At 39.5% G+C, this 24,699-nt stretch overlaps 1 protein-coding gene across 3 annotated transcripts in view; it reads left to right on the top strand.

Moving 5' to 3' along the window:
- The window catches only part of SAMD12 (sterile alpha motif domain containing 12), a 183,980-nt gene that overhangs the window by 23,717 nt on the left and 135,564 nt on the right, over positions 1-24,699 (top strand). For all 3 annotated transcript variants that reach the window (XR_012774557.1, XM_075495175.1, XM_075495174.1), the window contains exon 3: positions 23,650-23,779. Coding sequence is in view for 2 of the 3 variants with exons in the window: in XM_075495175.1 (XP_075351290.1) it covers positions 23,650-23,779 (130 nt within the window). In the remaining variant the exon portion in view is untranslated. The remainder of the gene's footprint in view (positions 1-23,649; positions 23,780-24,699) is intronic.

The raw sequence follows: 24,699 nt of genomic DNA, 5'->3' as shown, positions 1-24,699 counted from the left end.
GTCAAGTGTGTGATGAAATGTCCAAGCACAAAAGAGTGAGGCTTCTGAGTAATAAGGTTGTTATAAAATTCTTCTTAGAAATACAACAGTGTTTTGTCAGTTATTTAAAAAAAAAAAAAGTCCTGGTGCTCTTCTCTAGTGAGAGAATAGAAAAAGTAATTTTTTAGAAGACTTCTCCAGGTTTTTTAATAAGTGGCTTCTGCTTCACAGTATTTATCCTTTTTGGTCAAGCTTATAAAATGAGTTGGATGAGAAAGACAGTATTTGCCAAGCAGTAGTCCTGGCGATGAGTATGATGTAACATATGCATTCATCAGCCCAGCTGCTTAAAATGCTAAGACCATTTTATCTCCCCCACCCCCCCCTTTTTTTTTTCTTTCTTTCTTTTGTAATTGGTTGAGAAATTCCAGTGGCCACTGAACTGAGGCAATGAGGTTTTGCCATTTTTCTTTGTCTTCCAACTATCCCCCCTTGTGAAACTTCTGGTGGCCACAGGATATGTGAACAAGAACCCAGACTGGACTGGCTGAAGTTAACAAACATTTCGCCTGTTGAAGTGAAGGTTCAGCATAACTCCAGCTGGGCTGCTCCACTCCTCCAGGTTTTGCTTTAAAATTGTGCAGTAGGGTGGGAGGGTGTTTGAATCGCAGACCTCTACTTGTATCCCAGTGGAGGTGCAGACCCTGGATAGTGAAATGTTACTTTACTGAGAGAAAGTTTGCTTTTCTTAGTTGATTTTTGTGGAGAAGTAGTTAACAATTATCAATGTCCACATCAGATCACCACAATCAAAGCCGATAGATATGGTGTGAGTGTGACTTTTTTTAAAAATTTTTTTTAATTCTTTTTTTCTCTCCCCACTCTTTGACTGCAACAGTGACAAAACACCACTTATTGCATTGGGTCTTTTTTATGACGAGCAAAAATAGGTACAGAATCTGAGTGTACAGTATGTCTGAAGTGGATTTAAAAGTATTTGATAAATGTTAATATCAGACAGCTGAAATAATTACACTTCAGGGCAATGTGCATTTCTAACATCTCATTCTGTGGTTATTAGTAATACACAATAATTAGTGAGCTTGCTTCTATCTTCATTTTCAATAGACTTTTTCTTTCATGTGTTGCATAGTTAGAAGTATGCATGTTGTCTTGCTTTCAGGTGTCTAAAATGGGGGCTGAAATGTTTGCTGTGTATGTATCTTCCTCTCTCAGCCTGTCATTCATGATTGTGACCTCTGGCTGAATTCTGAAGTTTCAGAACCATGCAGTGAACAAACCTTCTATCCTGAGCGGTTCAACAGGAGTGCTGGGTGACCCTGTACATTTCAAGCAGCTAAGGCTGATGTTTTGTTTATTGGTCTGGGGTTTTACTGGTGTGAATGAAGTGCTGGAGTAACCCTACCTGTAGTGCACAATATAGCTGCTTGGTTTGGAATTTATGTTGTTACGAGCCAGGAAAACAAGAAACATCTCTTTGGGGTCCTGTAAGCCAGCTATCATAGGAGGACAAATGCCTGATTCAGAATCCAAGTGTATTCTTGCTGTAGCATGTTTTTTCCCCATTGCTATATCATCCATTCTTGTTATAAATAGTGTAATATGAAGGCCTACATTTTTGCAGCGAGGTTTCTACATTCAGCATAAAAGATCCGGCTTCTCCTGTTCATCCTGTTTGCCCTGACTGTGTGCCTGGAGATTCTGAAATCTCATCTGCCCTGACAGCAGCTGCGTGTAAGTGGGAGATCTTGCCTGAGTTAGTTTATTGTGCTCTGCTCAGGACAGTGAGGGGAAAAGAAGGACATCTGCAAGGGACCATTATTCATTTCCTTCTCCTTCACCCCCCCCATCACAAGGTGGGATTATTTTCCTATTGCTTCTCTTCTTTCTCCCCATAGGAAGTCAAAATAATTAGCTCAGACTAATACTTAGCCTTTAGATGGGTATAAGTAGCACAGATGACGTTTACTCACAAAGACCACTATTGATTTACCTTCCAAACTATTTAAAGGGATCCTTTATGAAATTCATCTGTACGAGCATGCTCTATCTATGACTTCAGTCCATCAGGTGATAATAGGAAGAGAAATTTCTGTTTGTCAGGCTTTTTACAGTTGGACTTTCACCAAAAAATCAACGATGAAAACATTTTCAGTGGTTGCATGCACGCATGTGAAGAATGGCAAGGTGATGGCCTGTGGGAAACGGTGCAGTCTGTGACCCCGTGGCGTGCTAGGGGCTGCACAAATGCACAGCAAAGTGCTGGTTTCTGCTGCAGGGAGTGAATGCAGTCCTTGTAGAGGGCAGGCGAGAGCAGATGGTTACAAAGAGGCAGCTGAAGGAGCATAAGGAGGGAAGTATAGCCTGATCTGGCTCCTGTTGTCCTGTGAAAGCTATCAGTGTGAAATTTGTGTTCTTTCCCATTATACTAGTGTGAAAAGGAACAGCAATTGCAGTACATATTAGCAAACATAAGCAGTAAAAAGCCATGGTAGTACTCTAGAAATAAGTGGGATGTCTAATACTATAGACACATGTAGAAAAAGACACATCATTTAAAAGAACTTCTCTTCAGGGAAAAAGAAATACAGATAAAAAGATGGAGCGGCTTTCAGAGGAAAAAGCAATTCCATACAGCATGTGGATACATAATGTACTTATAGTGCCCGTTCTGCTGCTTGCCTCATTGTGAGGCTGTTCCACAAAGCCATCCAAACCCTCTGCTTTCACTTTGAAGCTACTTTAAGGGCTTCATAGAGATTGCTTCAAAAATAAAGCAGTATTTTAATGACACAGCTGCCTTGATGGGGAAGGAAAAGTGTAGAATTGCCCGGTAAAGAAAATAATAGCACTGTGATTAGAGGGATTACAAAATGTATTATAGAACCAATTTAGCATTTAAAATGGGAAAGCAGTTTAATGGTCCACTGCTGGCACTGCAGGTTCTGCAAATAGTGCATCTCATCTGAGTTATAACAATAATTTCATTAATCTGCCACATGTGTTCGCTGGACGCTTCTGACAAAACTGATTAGCAGTTGCTGTAGTCCACCCTTCTCTCTACAAGTGGGAACTTTTTTCTTTTCCATTTTGAAAATTGACATAATTGCTGAGCACCAGGAGTGAAATGTGTCACAATCACAAAAGGGGTGTGGGACTGTAATAGCCTTGATAATGTCTGAAGGGCGTTGCTTGTGTTACCAACCTGTCAAGCTTTCCCTCAGCGCAGAGGTGCACTAAGGAGGGAAGGGATTTTGTTAGGAGAGTCTGGAAAAGGGTGGCCTGGGGCAGATTGGAGTCTGTCTTCCCCTCAGTTACTGTGGGTGGAATTGCGCTTGCTGATGAGGACAACTTAAATTGTCTACGTGTAAGCTAGGTGTCTAAACCCAATTTGGTGGAGATCTAGTCAGCATGCTTGGGATCGTAGAGAGGGATCAGACTCCACCTGAAGTGAGCACTGCTCAGCTGAATCTGTCTGTGCTTTGGGGACTGCATTGACACTTGAGTTTAGGTATGCGGATCTCAAACTCAGTTCCGTCCTCTGCCTTACTAGCTAATCAGCCTCTGCGTTTGATGTTGAAATGGTTATTAATGTCTGGTGGAGGTGAAACCTTGCATTAGGAGACTGTATTTCAGAAGCTGCGTTTACCTCAAAAAATCGTACTTTGAACACTTAGGGTAGACTAGTCCCATGTATATGGCTATGTTCAAGATGATCTTCTGGCAAGCAAATACTGCTTAATCTGAAAAAATGTCAGTCTTTTGGATTAAAAGGAAACGATTGGAGTGTGCCTGTTTCATTTTCCCCCTTTCTTTTAATTGGCCTTGGACTTTAGGAGCCTGTTGCTCTTCACTAGAAGTGAAGTTCTTGCTCTGTGGCTCACTTTTTCCGACTGTAGAAGAATGATGATAATTAGGACCAGTTAAAACTGTTGTTTCAGTAGAAAACTGAGATTTGGAATAAACTTGCTACCAAAATTTTGTCTTTTGCATGTGTATGTATGTAAAATTGATTGTCCAAAAGCTCTGCAATGTGTCCCTGAAAGCTGGAAAACATTGGCTTGGTCAGGCTGCCCGAGAGTAACATGCAGCAGCACATTTGCTGCCTGTTCCTGTTGCTCTCCATGGGACAGATCCTCCAGCTTTTTTCCGTGGTGAGTAGTGGTGAAGGCCTCCGCTGGTGCTTTGTCTGTGTCATGCCTCTGATTTTGATTGGAAGTATTTGGTGGATGGGGACTAGAGTGTGCATGGCGTTTGGCTCGGAGGGATATCTTGTCTCATTTGGGGCCTCTAGGCACTGCAAAAATGCCAACAATAATGACCTCTGAAATCAAGGAGGCTTTTCAGTATGCTTTCATTTCACGCTTTGCAAATACCAGTTCTTTCTACCTATTTCTCAGTGTGGACTTCAGTCAGAAGTGTTTCTGTTTTATCTCTATTCCACAGTCAGCTGCAGATTACTGTGTAGCTGATGTGCCGCTGCAGGGAGCAGGGAAACAACTCCCAAATGTTAAAGCAGACATTTTCTGTGATGCTGTGTATTATCAGTGGGGCAAGCAGAAGGTAAGGAGAATGTCATGTTTAATGAGAGACAATTCTTCCCTTTCCCTCTTTAATTTTTTTGACTGATTTGTAAGTAGCGTGGGGTTTCCTTGGCTGTGATGCCATTAAGTGAAACTTTGATACAGTGATTCAGCCTGGGGATGGCTTTAAGTGCCTGTGTCCTGCTTCTAGTACTTCTGTGCTTCTAGTTATGTTGACGGCGTGCTTTTATACTGTCGTTAACTGCTCTGGGCATTTGCAGGGTTAGTTCAAAACTAAGAATGATATCCAAGTATGACAGACTCTTAAACTAAAAGAAGTGTTGTGAGTTTGCAATGGGAGAGCAGAGGGAGGAAGGAAGCAGTACAACAGTAAGTTTCTTTGAATTTGGGAGGTGTCAATGTTAATGTGCAGCTTTTCCTTCAGCACTTAGAAAAAACAAATGCTGTTGGTAATAGTGGCATCCAACATCACAAGTAATTTCCCTTTAAGAGATTAACTTGACTGTGAGTCCAATTCCTTCAACAAATCCACAGTTTAAGAAGAGAAAAGAGATTACCTTCTGTTTTTAGGCTATTTACTTATTTTAGCTTTTGAACTGTCTCTTGTTCTGTTCATGCAAACTTGTGATGTTTTCCTATTCTCTGAGTATACCAGCTGTCATCTTCGGTCTGCCAGCCCTGAGAGACCCTACAGACTGACGCATAGCCATCTTCTGCCCACCAGTTCAGTCTTCACTTCACCTGCCAAACTGATCTTGTTACCCGTACAGCCTGTATCTTTTCTCTTCATCTACTGCCCTATGGAGAGCAAAGAGTTCACTAGAGTCGCCTACGACCAGTTCAGACTGATGTAGTATTCAATCTTGCTTTGCAAAACTGTTGCCTGAAATGGGAGATGCTGATCTTGGTCCCTGTGGTGCAGTGCTACTAAAGCCTGCCTATGCCCTGTTCGGACTGAATAACCAGCAGAATCTGCTTAGGGCTTCCCACCAGTCTGACTGCGAGTGTGCAGTGGGAGAAGCTCAACATGGGTTTCAGGAGGCAGCCGTGCCCATCTTATGTCCCACAGCAGCTCACAGATGTGACCCTTCTCCTTGCAACCTCAAAAGCTGCAACAATAGAAGCAGCTAGAGTGTGCAGCCTGGGCTGTTGGAGAGAGGGAGGAAGGCCACCATTTTGTGTTATAGGAAGCTGTTAAACTGGCCATTTCTTACACCATAAACATTGCATTTCCTGCCTACCTGGAGGTCACCACACAACTGCTAGCAGTCATTAACATGGTCTGGAGCATCAATTCTTCCATCTCCCTTACCTCCTAGTTCCTTACCCAGAGATCATAGTTACTACTGGTAGGAGCTCTTCTCAGAAGATGTGCTTGGTAGAATGAGTATTTCTAACTTTACCAATGTCTAGGAATGAATATTCTGATGATGCATCAAGCTGTACTTCTAGGGTTAAATGTGTCCTTGACATGCATATCTAAAAATAGAAAACCTTCAGCTCTGAACAAGGTAGAGTTACTGCATATCTTGAGGCCTTTTTTCTATCCTTAACATAGAGAATCTCATAAGTGGGTATTATGTTCTGCCTATTTTCCTTTTTTCTCTAATGTCTATAAGTGCATCCATCAACTACTGATGACTTTGCTGACCTAGACACCCTCTACTTTTTTTGCCTTTTTTTACTTGCTTTAAACAAAAGCATTATAATAGAGTCTGTATCGAATGGTTTTAGAACTGCTATTAATTCATCTTTCATTCAAGGCTGATTGCTTTCAATCTTAGCAGTATGCTTTAGATTGTGAAGGATTTTGTGAATGTGTTTTCATTATGAAATGGTAGATGTGACTGAACTTCAGCATACCGAAGCTGATAATGCAGTCTTTTATCTAAATAAAGCTTGTGTATAGGTTTGAAGATGTATTTTTAAATAATCAATATCCTTGCTGATTAAATAGAAAAACTTTGTCTGGGGATAAAGACTATCACAATCATACGTTCTCCTTCAGATAGGAGACTGTTGCAAACTTACTTCTCTTTTGGTGACTCAGAATTTTTGCTTTTTTTCAGGTTTGTCCTAAAGAACAAATAGCCTAATTGTCAACATTTCAGCATTAGATGGTGATTTGTGAAGTTGATGAGGAAAACTGAGAGTGTTAATCCATGTACTAAGCTTTTCTGAAACCTTTGTTGACTGTAGAAGAAGAAGCTGACGTGCTTGTTAAGGTTCATGCTTATTAAACTGTCACTACTGTTTTCTTTTTCTGTAGAGAAGGCTACTTTATGGCTTGCAAACTATAGTTAATTATCCATAGTAACTGGTAGCAGATTATTTTGGAAAAGTTTTTTTGCCTGAATAATTATCAGCTTTGTTTTCCATAGCTGTTGTTTCATGTTCCTTTACTCTCTGTTGAAACAATTTAGTATTGGAAGGGTTTCATTTTTAAACAGTATTTTTGAAGGGGAGAAAAAAATAAAGAACAGTACCAAATGAAATGCTCAGATCAGGTAAGTGTTCAGCATGTTGATTAAACTCTCAAATTCAGATGAAATTGAATTAGTTGTATGTGTCCATTAGTACATATTGCCCCTTCTGCTGGGAGGAAAACAGTGTAAGATAAGATACTACCTTTCTCTCCCCCACCCTGGTTTCCAGGTTCCAAAGGACACAAAAATGCTGATAAAAGCCAAAAAGAAGAATAATTGGAAAGGAAGTTGTCTTAGCTTCTCATTCCAAAAAGAATACTGTAGAATGTAGTCAGGTTACGTGAACAGGCCTGACATTTGGGGGTAAAAAAACCACATCAGAGTGTATCCTGTTGTTGTGTTCTCAAATATTTTATGCAAATTGCAAGTGATTCTAAAAACACAAAATAAATGGAACAGATGAAACTGAACTTGAAAATTAAATTAGCTTCTCTATACATGGCACAATGATGGCAAATAAAACCGGGTCATTGTTCATGAAATTCTTATTTAACTCTTTTCTGCATGTTCATCATCTTCTTCTTCCCATACCCCTCTCCCATGGTTATGTTATGTTCCCCCTTCCTCCCTTGCCTTTTTTTTTTTTTTTTTGGACAAACCTGGTTCCCTTCAGGATCTTACAAAGACTTCTGCCAGGTTGGAGAAGGGGGCAGGATGGAGTGGAAATGCAAGTGTGTCCTAGCTGAACTGAGCTGATGATGGAGCACCCCATGTAGTGGTGTATTTCCTGCAGCATGTTTCAGTCCCCAACCCCTACTTTCTCTCATTGTATTGAGTTGACTGCTCAGTTTGTTGACTTCAGTGAGTTGGTGATCAATTTATCATCCACTTGAATTATCTCACTCTGGCTTTTATTAGTGATAGAATACTCTGTATTAGTTGGTCAAGAGCAACCAGTGAGAACTGTCCCCTTTGGCAGTGTTTCCTTGATAATTTGGTTTATTTTAATCACTTTGCCGTGCTGGCAGTAGTCAGGGAGAGTATTGCTTTGCTGCTTTTGCTGCTGAGAGAAAAGTTTGTGAAGTGCAGCCTAAACAGAGCTAGGGGGAGACTGAATCAGATTAGGAGGAGGAACAGGAGATACCAATCTAAAAGAACAGTAACCTTAATAACCAGATGTATGTTGATTTTACACCACTTCACCAGCTTTACCAAATGCTTCAATTTGTCCTAATGTATAAGAGATGAGAATTGGGTGATCTTACAGTGAAACAGGAGATTGCAAACATTTTTTGTTCAGAGAAATGTAGCAGCCCTCTGCATCCAGTCCTATAATTACATGAACAATAGACTGGGGAGCAGTGCAGTTATCTGTCTCATAGCCTGGAATATATGATTGACCTCAAAGGATCAAAAGAAAAAGCCGAGGAAGGTATAGGCTGCAGGGATAGTAGGTGGATGATGGAGATCAGGCAAAGCAGTAGGATACGTGCAGCAAAAGGGAATTTGATTGCAGAGGATGAAATATAGTGCAAAGGAAGAATAATTTCTCGAACGAGTCTGAATATCCCACTGTATTTATAAATCTCAGAATTGAGGAAGAGGTAAAAACAGAAAATTGCTGCTGCTGCATGCAAATACACTAGAAGAATAAAACTTCTGTGCTGACACAAGCAAGTAAGGCTATAAAACAAGGTAGAACTTAACTTTCCTACCTATTAGAAAGTTCCTCTCATAATTTTATTAGTGGGTATTGATCTGCCACATGTATAAAGAGGTTGACTACAACCTCTCCCTTAGCAAAGCTCATATTGGTTATATTGGTTGTTTCTCTTTTAATCCTCTTCTAAATAGATTGACAGGGATTATTGTATAAAAACAGTAAACTGAGTTTCATTGACCTTTGGAATCTGCATGAAATATAAAAATGTAAGTGATGCGCTTTAGATGTGTTACTAACGTTTTAATCAGTGAAGCAACACAAAGCAAAAACCATACATGAATTTCTTTTCTACTTTGACTTTGGAGATTAATTATCACAAGTGGTTCTTATCTTTGTTAGTGAAGGCCTTTAGGACCAGTGAATTTTGACCAATTTGTTAGAAAAGTTATTCTAAGCTACTACTGTTATTCTCTCCAAACATATATAAAAAAAAATAATCTAGCTCTTACTGTGTTGCCACACAAATCTTACATAGTAAGTAACTGCGATAGGGCTAGCAAGTACTTTCAAACAATGTGCCATAATAGTTCTGTGCATTTCTACCATGTATTATGCCTGGGTTTAAAGTGATCGAGATGTTAAATAGTATTCCTAAAGGTTACTTCTGATTATACTAGCTAAGAGAATAGCATCAGAACCATTTGTGGATATTGGTAGTATTTTCTTGTCTGTCAGGAAACAGCCTTTTCTTACGTGCATCTGCTAATGATTTTATGTAGTAAAATAATAAAAGGTTACAGTACTGTGTTCAAAGAAATAATCCAGCAGTAGGATAAAAGTGAGGAAGAAACCTCCATGTAATCTCTTCCATGAGAACACAGAAAAAATTTTCATCTCATGAAGTAAACCTCGAAGGTTTCACTAATCATGAGGTCATTGCGTTTCATCTAGGGACAGTTCGAAAGTGTTTGACTTCAGTGGAAAATCCTTGTTGACTAAGGAGGTTTTGGAAACATGTCCTCATAAACAGCTGGTAATGAAATGTTAATTCATACTTGTAAAATGGTGGTATAGCAGCTATGTACAAGGGGTGAGCAACTCCATGTGGGAAGCTTCAATGACAAAGGGAAATGGGAGAGAAATGGGAAGATGGGGGGGCCTGACTGCTGGAACTGTGCTGCTGCATCTTGGAGCGAGTGGGCTGCCTCATGAGCCGTGAGCTGGGGAACAGCTTAAATGGCTAGAAGAGACAGGGCAGGTGAGAAAGAAAATGTGAAAAGTACTATACATCTCCAAGAGAAAGCTGAATTCCTTAAAAGCTAGATTATCTGGAAGGCCCATGCAGTGCCTTGCAGAACTGTCTGGGTTTGTCAAAATGCTGCCTGTCAGTAGATGGTGCTCTTTATATCAGCTATTTAACTCATGCTGCCTATGTTTGGCTATGTTTTCATGTAAAAGGTCTGGTAACATTCCTTAACAGTTCATTTCTCTGAATTCTGATGTCTGGGAGATTAGAAAACTGAGGCTTTTGAGGGACTGCCAAAAAAAAAGTGTTGACTAGGTTCCTTTGAAATGTCCTTCATCCTTGAATTTTTTTCAACAACTTCTTTTGCTTGTGAACATGTATTGTTTTGAACTTGGACAAATTCAGAAGCTTCTAGCATAAAAACCTTGATCAAACATTGTGGATTGGAGAATATACAGCAGAGTAATTCAGTTTGGCAACTGACCTGTAAGACACTGCAATAGCATGGTCTAAAATAAAACTGCAAAGCAGATTTGGCAAGTAATTTGCAGTTCTAAAGTTTTCTTTTGCATATTAACTTTGCAGTTTTACCTGCTGTTTCTGGATAGATGGTAATTAGTTTATTTTTAAATGTAATGCTTCTTAGAAAGGACTTAAATGAATCAATGCAATTGTGAGTTTTACCTGGAGTCATTTATTCATTGGTAGTTGGATGGATATAAAAAGCTGCATAAAAATGAAGATTTCCTTATTAATGTGATCGAAGTATTATTGGGCCTGCCTGCATTTTTTATTATTCATAAAATATGCCAGCTCTGGTGGAAAAATAGTTAAATGTGTTAATTGTGTAAAAATATCACTTGCCAAAGGCTGCTGTTGAGACGAAAGCCCTGATCTGGGCAGCAGAACAGCATGGCAGACCTAATGGGGAATTTGAGATGCTTAAAGTTACGTGTGTCTTTATGCACTGGTCTGCGTATAGAACATCAGCTACTTAACCAAAAGTTAAGTTTTGGCTTGTGAGATGAATTTACCCCTGGAGTGAATCCTGAGAACTGCCTGTTGCTCACTGCCTGACACTACTGGTCTTTCTGCAAACAGAAACTGAAGGATTAGTGTGAATTTTTCATGTAATCTTAAACTGCAAGCAAATGATCCGAGAAAGAGAAGGGAACTAAGTTCCTTTCAGAAATGTAATTAAAATATTTCTAGTTCTTATTCAGGGCCAGTTTCTCTTCCCAGCATATAGATTTACATATCCCTTCACAGATCTCTCTCTAGAAAGGATATAATATTGTATGTACTCAACACGTTACTGCAGGTGAATATTGTTCCTCACAATGCTTAATTTACCTTCTCTCAGCCCTTCCTTCACATTCATCTCCTTATGACCCAAGTTCCTTATATTGAGGTCAGGTGGTGTTGCGGTTTAACCCCAGCTGACAACTAAGCCCCACCCAGCTGCTCGCTCCCCCCCTCCCCCGCTGCAGGATGGGGGAGAGAATTAGAAGAGTAAAAGTGAGAAAACTCATGGGTTGAGATAAAGACAGGTTAATAGGTAAAGCAAAAGATGCACACGCAAGCAAAGCAAGGAATTCATTCACTACTTCCCATGGGCAGGCAGGTGTTCAGCCATCTCCAGGAAAGCAGGGCTCCATCATGTGTAACGGTTACTTAGGAAGACAAACGCCATCACTCCGAATGTCCCCCCCTTCCTCCTTCTTCCCCAACTTTTTATGCTGAGTATGACATCATATGGTATGGAATAGCCCTTTGGTCATTTGGGGTCAGCTGTCCCAGCTGTGCCCCCTCCCAACTTCTTGTGCACCTGGCAGACCATGGGAAGCTGACAAGTCCTTGATTTAGTATAAGCACTACTTAGCAACAACTAAAACATCTCTGCATTACCAACACTGTTTTCAGCACAAATCAAAACATAGCCCCATACTAGATACTATAAAGAAAATTAACTCTATCTCAGCTGAAACCATGACAGGTGGGCATAATATTTTTGTTGAAAATCTCAACTCCACATTTCTAGGGACATCTCACAGCTGCCTTCCCCAGGAAGATGTTGCTGGGACATTTTGGGCTGGGTTTACAAATGGTACCTGGAACAGAAGATGCAAATCTTCACTTGACTGGCATTCCTCCCCTGCTTAGCCCTCCCTGTGGTGCCTGCCAGGATGTTCCTGGGAAAGTCCCATTTTCCCCATGAATGGCCTGATCTAGAAGATATGTTCAGAGCATGGCAACATTATTAACCTCTGCCTGCCTTCCTCCCCCTTTCCCCCCCCTCCTTGAATCTGGTCTGCCGAGTCCCATCTGTGTGGGCTTTATAGCTCCAAATCTTCAGGTTTTTGAGCAGAGATGGTGCTGCTGCCACATCCTTCTGTTTCCTTTTAAAATAAGGACAAGCTTCTGACCTTTCTTTTCCTTTTGAGTTTATTTGCTGCACTACAAGAAGAGATGCTTCCTGTGAGTGAGAAGAGATGTCTCCCTTTGGCCTGGGCTGGCCTTGACGTGAATATGGGACTTGTGCTCTGTGGCTTTTTCTGTATCTTCCTGTTGGCTAACTTAGGCTGCTTCCTAGCCAGGAGGGGCTGGCCTTCATGAATCTCATTTTGAGGCTTTTTGCTTTCTCTAATAAAGGGGATAAAAAGGCATTGTAGTGCTTAAGCTCTTTTTTATGAATAGAGGACTTCATAGGGATGATAAGAGAATACAGGAATTCCCTTATTAGGGAGAGAAGACTGGTTTCTCAAAAGTAATTAGCAAGAAATTACATTGACGTCAGAAGTGCCCTGCTTTTTTTGAAAAATATGTAGTGTATCTGCCTTCTAGATATTTATTTAAGTTGAGAAATCCATGAGGACCTTCCACACAGGCACTGCAACGCTATTGCATGAATCAGATGGCTGGGCTAATCTGCCTCTTCTATCAACATTTGCCTTTTTTCTCCTGCCTTTGCTGGAAGTGGAAGCAATGTCTTATTGGGAAGCAAGAGGTTGACCTGTCAGCTGAGGCTCAGAGACCTTTTCTTATGCATACTCATGCACACGTCTGGCCTATAAAGTTGTTCTCAAAATGTATTTGGCTCAAGAGAACACAACTAAGAGTCAACTGGCAAAGGTACCTAGAAAACTTTGGTTGCTGTTGGGGTATAAAATGCCTTGGCTGCTGCACTTGCCTTCCGCATATGAATGAGCCTATCCATAAAGACTGAAAGTTGGCATGGAGAGGTTATACTACTTCTTACAGTACAAGCCTCTTAATTGGCACATCTGCTGGAAACAAAGGTGCCAAAAATCTGATTGACTCAGAAGGGGTAAACCCTGTAAGAACGCAACCTGTCATTATTTAATAGGGATTAAGATCCTCTGAGGATGCTAGATGTTCTCCTTGTATAAAGGTACTGTTGTTGAGCTAATCGTGGAATTAACCTCACTTCCTGCTAACACTGAAGTAACAGTTTCTTTTATAGCTCTTCTCATATAGAAATGCTTCACTGTCTGTGTTTTAAGATGAAAAATGGACTGTACCCTTCACCTCTGACATAGAGCAGCTATTAAAAAAAATACACAGCTACTTCTCAAACCCTAGGTTGTGACATGTCAAGTATCTTCTTGACAGAATACTGTAATTAGAAATGGAAGGATCGAGGTGTGGTCTGTGCTGGACAGATTTATTATGTCAGGGTAACTCTACCAGTAGATCCCAAGAATAAAGAAAATCTGCCAATATCATTAATGACAACTCCCCCAGAGAAAGGTACACTGCCTTGGCAAAAGAAATATTATGCCATAGATGTGTGTTTTCTTTAAAAAGCATGTCACCAAAAAGCACATAACCCCCACCGACACTGTTAGGTATGTGTTTCTGAGATTAGGCTTAGCCTGTATTTGAATTACCTTTTTATTAGAATATCCTGAACATTTAGAAACATAGGGAAGACTTTTTTTTTTTTTTTAAATTTAATCTGTAAGGAAAAGGACTTGGGATTTTAGATAGATATTTATGTTTTGTTACTAGTGTTACCTGAAATCTCTGGAAAGACCAGAGTACTGCTCTGTACAACCTCCCCCCCCGCCCCCAATTAAATAAAGACCTATTTGAATTATAGTAGTATTCCTAGTAAAGAAAGTTAATTTTTATAAGCCTTAGAAAATTCTACCATTAAGCTACACATCATAATTTTTAATTGACACATTTCAGTTCATATCCATGTTAGTATGGATAAAATGAATATGAAACAGGTATATTTAAAACAGTCATGGTCCTGTCTAGTTCTTCTCATTTCAAGGCAGCCTGTTTTGTGATTCTTATTACTAACTATTGATAATTGAGCTGTTTTTGAAAGAATCCAATTAAGTGACTGAAGAATTGCAGATAAGGCACCACCAAATGTATATGCTTATGAGTCAGAAGCATTCTCATGATCCACAAAAGAAGTACAGGCTGACCAACTTCCGTTAACTCTTTACTGAATTTGCAAGTATAAAATCAAAACTTTGTGCTGTCCTTCAGATCTTTACATTTTTAGCTCTTGTCTTTTGCTGTTTATTGTTCTGTAATTAAAGAGCAACAAGATTTCATTGTATTATTGATATTTTCATGCAAATTAAACGCTTTTCCAGTCTAGTCTGGCCAGTGGATTTTGTTGCTGCTACAGGCTGTAATTTAGCTAAATTCTTCTATATAATCATTTTTAAATAAGTATGTGAGAAATTCCAAGCAAATCAGTGGACCTACTTATATGCCTGGTTTGTATTTATTTTAATGGAATTCCTGATAAGAAGTGTCGGTTTAGTTCAACTGTAGATATAACTGCCCAAGATGCAACTTAAAGAAGTGCCAGGATTGGTTTAAAAAAAAAGAAAAAGTGGGAATGGAGACTCCTTTGTAATTTGTCAGTTTTGTAGTATAGGTAGGTTTTGGGTGGTGGTGTTATTTTATTATTATTATTATTAATTAGGACCTGGAGAGAATATTACTGACAAGTACTGAACTTCCTCAAAAGTGGAATATCAGTTGCTCTGACGGTCTTTCTGAGTTCAGGATAAACTGTTGGAAAGGGGGAGCTACATTTAATCACTGTCTTAGTTATTAGATATTCCTGTTTGCTTTCCTACGTGTACCTGAATGGATTTGAATTTACAGCTTTCACCAAGATGGGGCACTCTCCTGTGCCTACTACCAGTCTGAATGGAGTATTCTGTGATGCAGACTCATGCTGTATATCTTCTTTGCCATGGGTGTAGTACTTAGTCCTTAAGACAGGATAAAAGATGAGCTAAACTGCAAGTTACGTGCGCCATGTCGAGGGTGAATGTCTTGAATTTTTATTCTTGCTGTAGTGGATGGTTAAGTGCAATAAAGAACATGTGCTTGTAAAAAAGTTTAGTTAATTACTTGTTGTAAGTTGCTGCTAATACAGGGCTGTTAATTGAAATTAATTCTGTTTCTTCTTTGATTCAATAGTGGTAACAAGCACACTAGAGAAGTTCAAGGAGGAACCTTTTATCTTCATAGCTGCACAAGGCATGCTAGTAGGGCACCTGCTGTGTGAACAGAAATTGTCCGTTCTCCAGATCTATGTAGGATACAGAGTAGGTTTCTGCTTGTAAAAGCAGGAGGATTTGTCTTTATTTGTGAAGACTGTAATCTGCGATATAAGATAGTGATGGTTAGAGCCTAGACTTGGACAGGTTTGAATTGTCTCAGGCGGAGAAGGGGAATCAAAGCTACATCAATGAAGAAGTATCAAACAATTGATGTATTCTTGTGAAGTAGGAACCCTCAACCTGACGGAGCAGCTCTCCCGCTCTGCATTTTCTCTGCAAATATCCAAAAGCAAATATTTAATTTTTGGACTGGGAGGAATCTTCTGCGCTGAGTGAAATGGATCTTTAGTTTGGCAAGATTAAAAATGCAGTGTTTTTAGGCGAAGTGAATTTTAAAACATTCCACTCTTTGATTTGGATTTGGCTGTCAAAACCTAAAATTGATTGTGCTCCTTGTCCTACTTGTGATTTTATTTTAAGCATTGTTGGCCTGTCTGTCCTGGTTGTGGCTTTCAGGATTTTTGATAGCGATTAGAATGATGTCAGGCAAGCTTCTTGACAATGCTGAGGAGTGCTCTGTCTTCTCCTTTCTCGTCCTGACACTTCAGTTCTTCACAGTCTGCTGATAGTGCCACTGCCATTTATCTCAATACTGGCATCTGCCAGTCATGATTCTTGCTTTCAGAGTGCGGTATCTCATTGCAAGAGAGTACTCTCATGGGAAATGTGTCACCTTATTTATCCTTGCTGGTTGTTGCAATACTGTCTTTGTCCCGATCAGGATAATGCTGAGTGGTATTTTTTTGGACAACTTTATCCTTTCCCGTTGATGGTTATACTTGTGACAGCCTTAAGAGGGAGTTAACTCCCTCTAACAACTTCTTACTTTCCAGATCAATCTCATTATTTTTCGTAATTTGTTTCCTTTTTCCCCCCCTTTGCAGTCTGTTTGTAGTACACCTAAGCTTGTGGCACCGGTACAGAAGGTACTGGGTTGGGTCAATCCTGGTGTTGCTTGAAAGCCAGGTAAAACCTCTCTCTTCGTTCATCGGTGTTTGAACAAGTGGTGGTGCTACAGTGATTTGGGACCCTGGGGTAGAAGTTTCTACTTGTGCAGAGCTGGCTTTAAGCACTGCCAGAGCAGTCTCCTGGTAGGGACACCAATTTACAGCAGTCCGCTGGAGGCAACAAAAAGAAGCCGGGGGCTGACTTGGCCCTTGGGGTTGTGAAAAGGTGAAGAGACTCTGTAAGTGAGATGGGAGGCTGTGGACCTCTGCTGCTAATATAGGAGGGAGGCACTCATAGAAGTGGCATTTGTTCCTCTCCTTTTCCTCCAGAAAGTGGGAGGATAGGAATAGCAAATCTACTTTACAGGATCTTTTCCACTTCTCCCGCACCTTCCATGGCTTCCCTGCCAGTCTCTAGCCTTCCCCTACCTGATCCTTCCTGGAAAGGGCTGACCTGGCCCTGTTCACCGTGCGCTCAGAGCCCTGAGCTGGTGCTGCTCAGGTATCCTCATCTCCCTCTAACTCTGTTCTCTCCTCTCTCCCCCACGATGTCAGAGGACCATCCCCATCTGTTCAGTGGCTGGATTGAGGGGGCAGTGATCTCTCTGCGGGTCTGGTTTGTGTCTCTCCTTGGACTTCAGGTGTGTTTGAACTACCTCAGAGTCAGTAAGGATGTGGTTCTCTTGGGGCTTCAGGTACCTTGTCTGGACTTCATTTGTGCTCCTGCAAGTGAGCTGCACTGAGTTGCTTCTCTTAAAAAACCCAATATATTCTGAGAATGTGGATTTAGGTGAACCAGAAGGTATTATAGCTCTACTCTGATCCTTCTGCTGACTGGTGGTGGGACATAACTCCCTCTTGCGTGTACTTGTAACTGATCTTGTCCTTTGTGGGATCCCATACGTGGACCCTGATGTCAGGCAGCATGGTAGGGCCATGTGCCAGCGGACCGGACCAGGGAAGGAGGGACTACGTGTTGGACAACATGCATGGGAGTGATGGGGGAAGGGCTGAGATGTGGGCCGGGTGCTGCTTTTGGTGGCATGCTTTGAGCACCAGGCTGTGTTAATAGACGTGAGAGCCCTGGGAGCTGCGCAGCCTCCAATTCTTGCTCATGGCATCATTATATGACTCTCTGCCATGCTCAGGGGGGTCATAGATTAGGCCAACCAGTTGCATTTTGAATCTTGCCATGTGGAGCAAGTAAGTTTGGGGCTGCAAACGTGAGACACAAGCTTGCAACTCGGGGAATGCAAGGCACTGGCTGACAACGCTTCCAGCACAATTTGGGAGTCTTGGTAGGTCTCCCATGTCTCTATAGTTTTCTTTCAAAGTGGACACTGTGTGTTGATCAGTCATAGGTGTACAAATTGCATGATAGCTGCTGTAGTGTCTCTGTTTTAATCTGTCCTGGGTGGCATTAGGGTTTATGTCTTGGCTAAACCCAAGTTGGTACAAAGTTGGCCTTAGTGAGCGTTAAACTAAATTGCAATGATTTTTTAAAAATATATTTTATTTGCCATACTGATTTTTTGTTTTCACAGTGACTTAAGTAATAAATTAGAATGTGACTGTTTGAATTTCTGATCCAATTAAAGTTTTAAACATTCAATCTTTTATCAACATAAAAGGGAAGGTGTCTTACAGTATTTTCCTTGTTTGTGTTTTTTTTTTTTTTTTTAATAAACACATTTCCTTTGGTTTGTTGTTTTCATCTCTTAGTATTAAAATTCTCAATAACACAGATGGGAGCCCAACACAATGGAGGTTTCAGTGGTTTTATGGGGTGTCTGCTTATTACTGTAATTTTCTTTAGTCTTTGCTGGAAAAATCTGTAAGCATGACTATCTGACTATCTGAGAAAGTGTATTTCTAAACCAAAATGTGTCCTTTCCAGATTCTTCAATATTTTAAGATATCATATAAAAACACATTCGCAAGCCTGGCTCATTTCTTCTGTTCTTTCCAGAACTGAGACCGGCTTTTATGTTAGTCATTGATTCTGAATTCTATATAGGCAGTTTAATGTTGGAGAAGTAATTTGGAATATATGAAAAAGATTCTTATTTTCTCAGTTTTAGAAATATAACCCAAGCATGTTTAAAAAACCCCATGCTTTTGAAATTCTTACTGGACATTGCTGCTCCTGCTGCTTCTTGTCATAAACGATGAAGATGATGCTGTTAGTCTTGCTTCCGGAGCAGTCTGAAAGATTTGACAATAACTTAGATAGCTTTTAGAGCTGTGTAGTTTAAGTTCTCTGCTGTATGTATCTATATCACACATAAAACTTTATTTTTCTGATTTTTAAATATATCATTGGCCCTTTATAGTTTGCTTGCAGAATACACTATGTTTTGATTTAACAAATATTTCCTTCTCAACTTCACACGTGAAGTGATCCCATTTCTTTCATCCCAGTCTCTCTCTCTGATCGCAGGCACATCAATGGTTTTCTGACACATTTTCATGTTTCCTGCCCCAGCGGACTCTGCATTATTCTAGGGGTGACAGCCACCCATCTCACTCTTTCTGTCCCTACTAGGTGGCAATGACCTTATTATTTCCTTCCTTTGCTCTTCCCATACCTCCCCTCACAGATATCAGCCCCCTTTTCTCTCAGACTGCCTAACTGGGTTAACATAATGGTTCAATATTGAGCAGTTGTACTCCACGTCTACTCCATATGAAGATTTCTTCATGTCTGAAACACAGCTGGCAGAGCTCCACACTCCTGGTCTAATAAATGATGATGCTTCTCCTTGCAGCCGTGTCTTGCTTATGTCCTTTGACCAACACAGCTGTAACAAAATTGGTCCTGCTTTGACCAACACAGCTATAACAAAATTGGTTCTGCTTTGTCTTTTTCTAGTTAAACTGTAAACTCCAGAACAGTCTCTCTCATGATGTGTGTTGGAGCAGAATCTGCCTTAATGCTTTGAGTAGCACCTCTTTTATCCATCTCTGTTTCATAAAAGCATTTTTTTAGGCAGAAACTGTAGGGTCTGACTTTGGATAAATTTGAATGTAAATATGCATTGACTTTGCTTATATGTCAGGATCAGTATGTTAGCAAATTGGACATTACAAACGGTATCAGGCAGCCTTCCTCCAGAAGACCTGCAGCCTTGTTTGACTGAGGACCCTGATCTCCACAATCCCTGAATTTTTTAATCTGAGTAGATGTGTAAATGCACAAAATGTTTGGGTTGGAGAAGCTCTTTTAAATAACTTGGCTTATAGTATGTAAAGTAGTTTTAGTAATGAGATTGAATCCTCTGTCACTCAAAAATACAGAAGCCTTTCTTTCTTTCTGGAGTCAAATACAATAAATAAAGACAATGAAATTCTGGTGAATAAATTGACCTTCAAAATTGGCAGGCTTGGTAAACTGCAACTGGAAGGTTGAAGAGATAACTTGTAGGTCATTGCTTAGGAAGAGCAGGGCGTGGTTGCTAATGTTATATTCTGAACACTGAAATACACTCTCTAGTAGTGCACAGGCTGTAAGTTTGATTTGTTTGTTTATTTATTCTTGAGTTGGTGATTTTAAGTACTGTATTCTCTGCACCATGGAACAGAGAGAGCATGAAGTTGTGTCACGTATTAAATATGCTATTTTTTTTTTCTTCTTGGGAGTAATTTTTATAGTTTGAGATACACGTAACAAAAACTGGGGTTAGGCAATTTCGAAGAAAGAGTTGGACACAAAATCCTGAAGAAACAAGTTTTCCTTCAAATACACAAGAAAAGATCAGATACTGAAGACTTTTATTCTCATTAGATCTATGTCTGGCACATGAGTTGGCATAGTGTTTGGCAGGAGCATTGCCAGCAAAGGGTGATCTTAGGATGAGTTTATATCAGGAAAATGAAAGGGAAGGCCGGACCAAAGATTTTTTTTTTATATATATATATATATATATATATATATATATATATATATATATATAAAATTTTAATCAGTTGGCCTATTGTTTGACTGAGCTGATAAACAGAAATAAAGTAGAACATAATATGTTTTCCACCTGTCTAGGCGTTTATAGATAGTTAGTGGCAGGGGACTCATTTGGTAGGTATGTTTATGGTGAGAGTAATTTTCCTTGGTTTACTGGGAATATTTTTAGTATAAGATCTAGCTCTAGAGCAGGGAAGAACCTAACAAATGAATTTTTTGGGAGGGAAGCATATTTTTTAATAGTCTTTCATTTAGAGCATCTGGTTGGAAAATATTTTGGGTATAACATTCCAAAAATGAAAGCGACAACAATACTTTTTATAACTATTGCTTTAAAAACCTTGTATTCCTCTAACTCATCAAGTCCTTATGGATTAAAAAATTAAACATAATGCTTGATGGTGTCAATGTAAAAATGCCCTCTTTGGACTGCAGTTATAAGTTTAAGTCAAACATGTTTCAATCATAATTCTGAACATTGGACAGTAAAAGATCAGCATGTATGTTTGCTGTGCAGTGATCTGTATATTGCATGGCATAATAGCTACATTTGAAACCGTCTTTCAGTTCTACAGGCACAGAGGGAAATGTTAAATTTGTACTGTAGTTGCTGATAAACTTGTTCTTCAGATATTTAACATGATGGTGCTTAAACCTTTTAAGAGGAGAATAGTTGCTCAACTGAAAAGAGCAACCTCTTAGTTAAAACAAACATTGGCACTACTTGTGTACTTTCAGCTACGAATAAATAGCTTGTACATCTATAGCTAGCTATATATATTTGTATACAAATATTTGTAATTTAACTATTTTTATGATGTACAAGAAAAGCCATTAACAATTTATTTTTCAAGGACTGACAGACTTTCCTCTAGTCTTCAAGAATTCCAATGTTCAAGAAATATCTTTAAATTTAAGCAGTAACTCATATAAAGATACGCGTTGAAGTCTTGACCGTGTTGTTCAGGGATTTCTATGGAATCAGAGAGACTGCTTGTGTTATATGGCTGGTTTTACTTGTTTTTTTTCTTTGATGTATTTGTGAAGGACACGCATTTATATATGCGTGTAATAAAAATTAGCAAACTGATACCATAATATTGGGCTCTTCATTGAAATTCAATTTCTTCTTTGACAAGTAGGCTAGTAACAAGTAGGCTAGAGAAGTTCAAAGAGGAGGCTTTGATCTTCCTAGTTGCGTGAGGAACAGTTACAGGGCACTTGCTCTCCCTACAGAGGCTGCCCCTTCTCCAGACCTACGCAGTGCCCAGAGTGGGTTTCTGTATGTGCAGAAGACCGATGTGCTTCTCAGAAGGGACAGTGGTAGAGCAAGCGCTGTCCTGGTTGTGGTGCACCGTCAACACCTCTGGAAACTTCTTTTTTTGTAGATACCAAGTCTGCCAGTTAGGCTTCTGCCTGCTGCAGGTTGGTGGGTGGCAGCAGAAGATGAGAATCCATTTTTTGGGATGGTTTTGTGCATTATTGTGATACCTCTAAATGTGGATGGTGCCTATTCATGTATTTGAAACAGGATTCACGTTCCTGGTGAGTGTATTTTTGTTCAAAACAAAAAAGGCTGAGCTAAGGGATGTGCATTGTATTATATATCCAAGTATAATTTCCCTGCTGTTTATTTAACTTCTACCCAGGCAATGAAAAAGAGATAGGGAAAATTGGACATGAGAAATTCAAGACATGTTTGCCCCTTGGAATTTTAGCTCTGCCATATTCCCTGGCCTTAACTTAATATCTTTGCATGATGTACTTTATGGACTTAATAGGACATGCAAAGCACTAGCTTAAAACTGCTTTAGACCTTTGGGCTTCTAGTAATGAAAAATTTCAAAGCAACTCTGAAAAGGTCTGTCTGACAAAGTACATCTGCGTAAATGCTGGGATACACCCTGGCTGGCAATATCAAGGGAATCTGCCATGAGTCCTAATGGAGAAGAATGGTTGAGATGACATTCCCCTTCACCTCAAATTTGTGCAGAAAAACTTCTCTTGAACCTTCTACACCACGAAGGAGCTGGAGGACAGATATTCTGCATGCACAGAGTGGGAACAAAGATACTTTGATTTTATTCCGTAGACTCAGTTCTTTGACAGAATCGTGAAGTAAATGGATACATTGGTGTTCACACCCACTTAGATCAGCAATGTCCAATATTAAACATTTATTGTTGGTAATAACCGCCTATATTTTTGATTTTCTTAGTCGTCTGGGCAGAATGTGTTGCAAAAAAAAGATGAAATAACTTTGAATATATTTTCTTTTTTTTGTTGTTTTGCCTACTTTGACAAGAGGCTTTAAATCCCTGCAGTTCAGATCATCTAGAACTCAGCATTTTTATATGGTTAAAAAAAGTGTATGTGCAAAGGTGAATTGTTTGATTAAATGAAATGTAACTTTATACATATGATAATGCAATTGACTTAATTTATGAATGTTTTATGTATAAACTGTTAATCTATTTGTTCAGATAACCTATTATAAAACAATTTTCAGGAAAGTATTGAACAGTGGTCTTTTTTTATTATCTATTTATCAAGAAGCGACTGTTTTAAGCAGGAGTCCCACTTATTTCACATAACGGTGATTGTAGGAGGGTTAAAGGTAAAAAGGAAGCAGAAAAACTAAAACAGCTTGTAAACATCACTCAAACTAGGAATGATGTCAGCTGAAATGCTCAGTATGAACCGGTATCACCAGCTCTACCTCCATTGGTGTGTAGTCTCCTTTTCCCAGGCAGAACCACTCCTTAAGCTTGTTTGCACTAAAGGACTTTGTTGCAAGAGCTTTTCTAACTGTAGTTGAGGAACATGCCTGGCCTGAGGATACTCCTGGTCTTCCATGGTTATATCGAAACTGGGACACAAACGTACATCCCTCTTGTGAATTTGAAGGCTTCAAAGGCTGCAACTATTGCCCTTCGGGTGCAGTTGGTCACTCTTTTAACTATTATTCAAGTAAGACATGGTGCAATATGTTTCTGTGATGCAAGCAACATGTATGCAATGCAAAATAATCTTAACCTTTCACTGTGTGTGATTCCTGCGTGATGTATTTGAATAGCTGCGTCTTGTGTAACGTGCTGGTGATTATTGGCTATCTACCAGTCAGAGCAGCTCCTATCTTGCATTTATTATTTTAATATTGTATATGGACATCACAGATTAATACTTCTGAAACTTGTGTGTGGATTAAACATAATTTCTGTTCTTCATTCTGTGTTTCTAGTCTGGGACTGTGAAGCTGACCAAGCCTGTGGCATTATGGACCCAGCAGGATGTCTGCAAATGGCTGAAGAAACATTGCCCTAATCAGTATCAAATCTACAGTGAATCATTCAAACAGCATGACATAACTGGTAAAGTATGCACTATCAGAAATATTTTACTTATTTAAAATGTGGCAAATTGTTTTACCTTGTTAATAGATCATGACTGTGCACTGAAGGCTTTTTGTTGATTGTATGACTAGACAGTTGCAAAGTTTAGAGCAGGGGGAATATACCAGCTTTCATAGGATGTGGTAAGTGATTTCCCCATTTCTCTAAAAGATAAATTTCAGATTATTCAGGGTTAATATAATGAGGAAAGGAGTCGGTCTATATGTGGGTAAGGGCCACACACCCTGTTCATTCCAAATAAATACACCCCCCCCCCCCCCCCCCCCCCAAAATATTAAGAAATGTCCTATGAAGAAAAATGGAAAAATGTAGATGAGTTTTACATTGAGGTGTTTCACCTTGAGTTCATATTCTTTTTTTCCTCTTTTTTTCCTTTTTTTTTTTTTTTTTTAAATTAAACTTAGAGTCCTTAAGATGTAGGATGGGAAACAAGCCCAACTGAGCCCCTCCCTAGGGCTGAAGCAGGATCAACACAGCAAGTTAATTTCTGACAGACGTTTGTCTAACTTTGTTCTGGAAAATTTGCAATGGAGGAGATTTTTACATCTCTCTATTCCAGTATTTTATGGTCCTTAAAGTTGGTATTTTCCTAGTATCAATCTAAACTATTATTTCCAGCCAGTGAAACTGATTTCTGTCCCAAGCGTAGCTCGAGTACAAACAATCGTTCTTTCTTGCAGTCTTTCCTTTATTGGATGAGGGCTTCCCACTTACATGTACTTTCCTTGTCTAGTCTAAAAAATATTTGTTTATTCTGTCATGGCTTGTCCCCAAATACCTACAGGACCTCCAAACCTTCAACACTTGGTGTCTTGTTTTAGAAGAATATATTAAAAAGCATCATTGTATTTTATTTTCCTATTTACTTTAGAAGTTGA

Source organism: Mycteria americana, chromosome 2, assembly GCF_035582795.1.
Source record: "Mycteria americana isolate JAX WOST 10 ecotype Jacksonville Zoo and Gardens chromosome 2, USCA_MyAme_1.0, whole genome shotgun sequence".
In the NCBI taxonomy this organism is placed as follows: domain Eukaryota; kingdom Metazoa; phylum Chordata; class Aves; order Ciconiiformes; family Ciconiidae; genus Mycteria; species Mycteria americana.
This window is presented reverse-complemented; position numbering and strand designations above follow the sequence as displayed.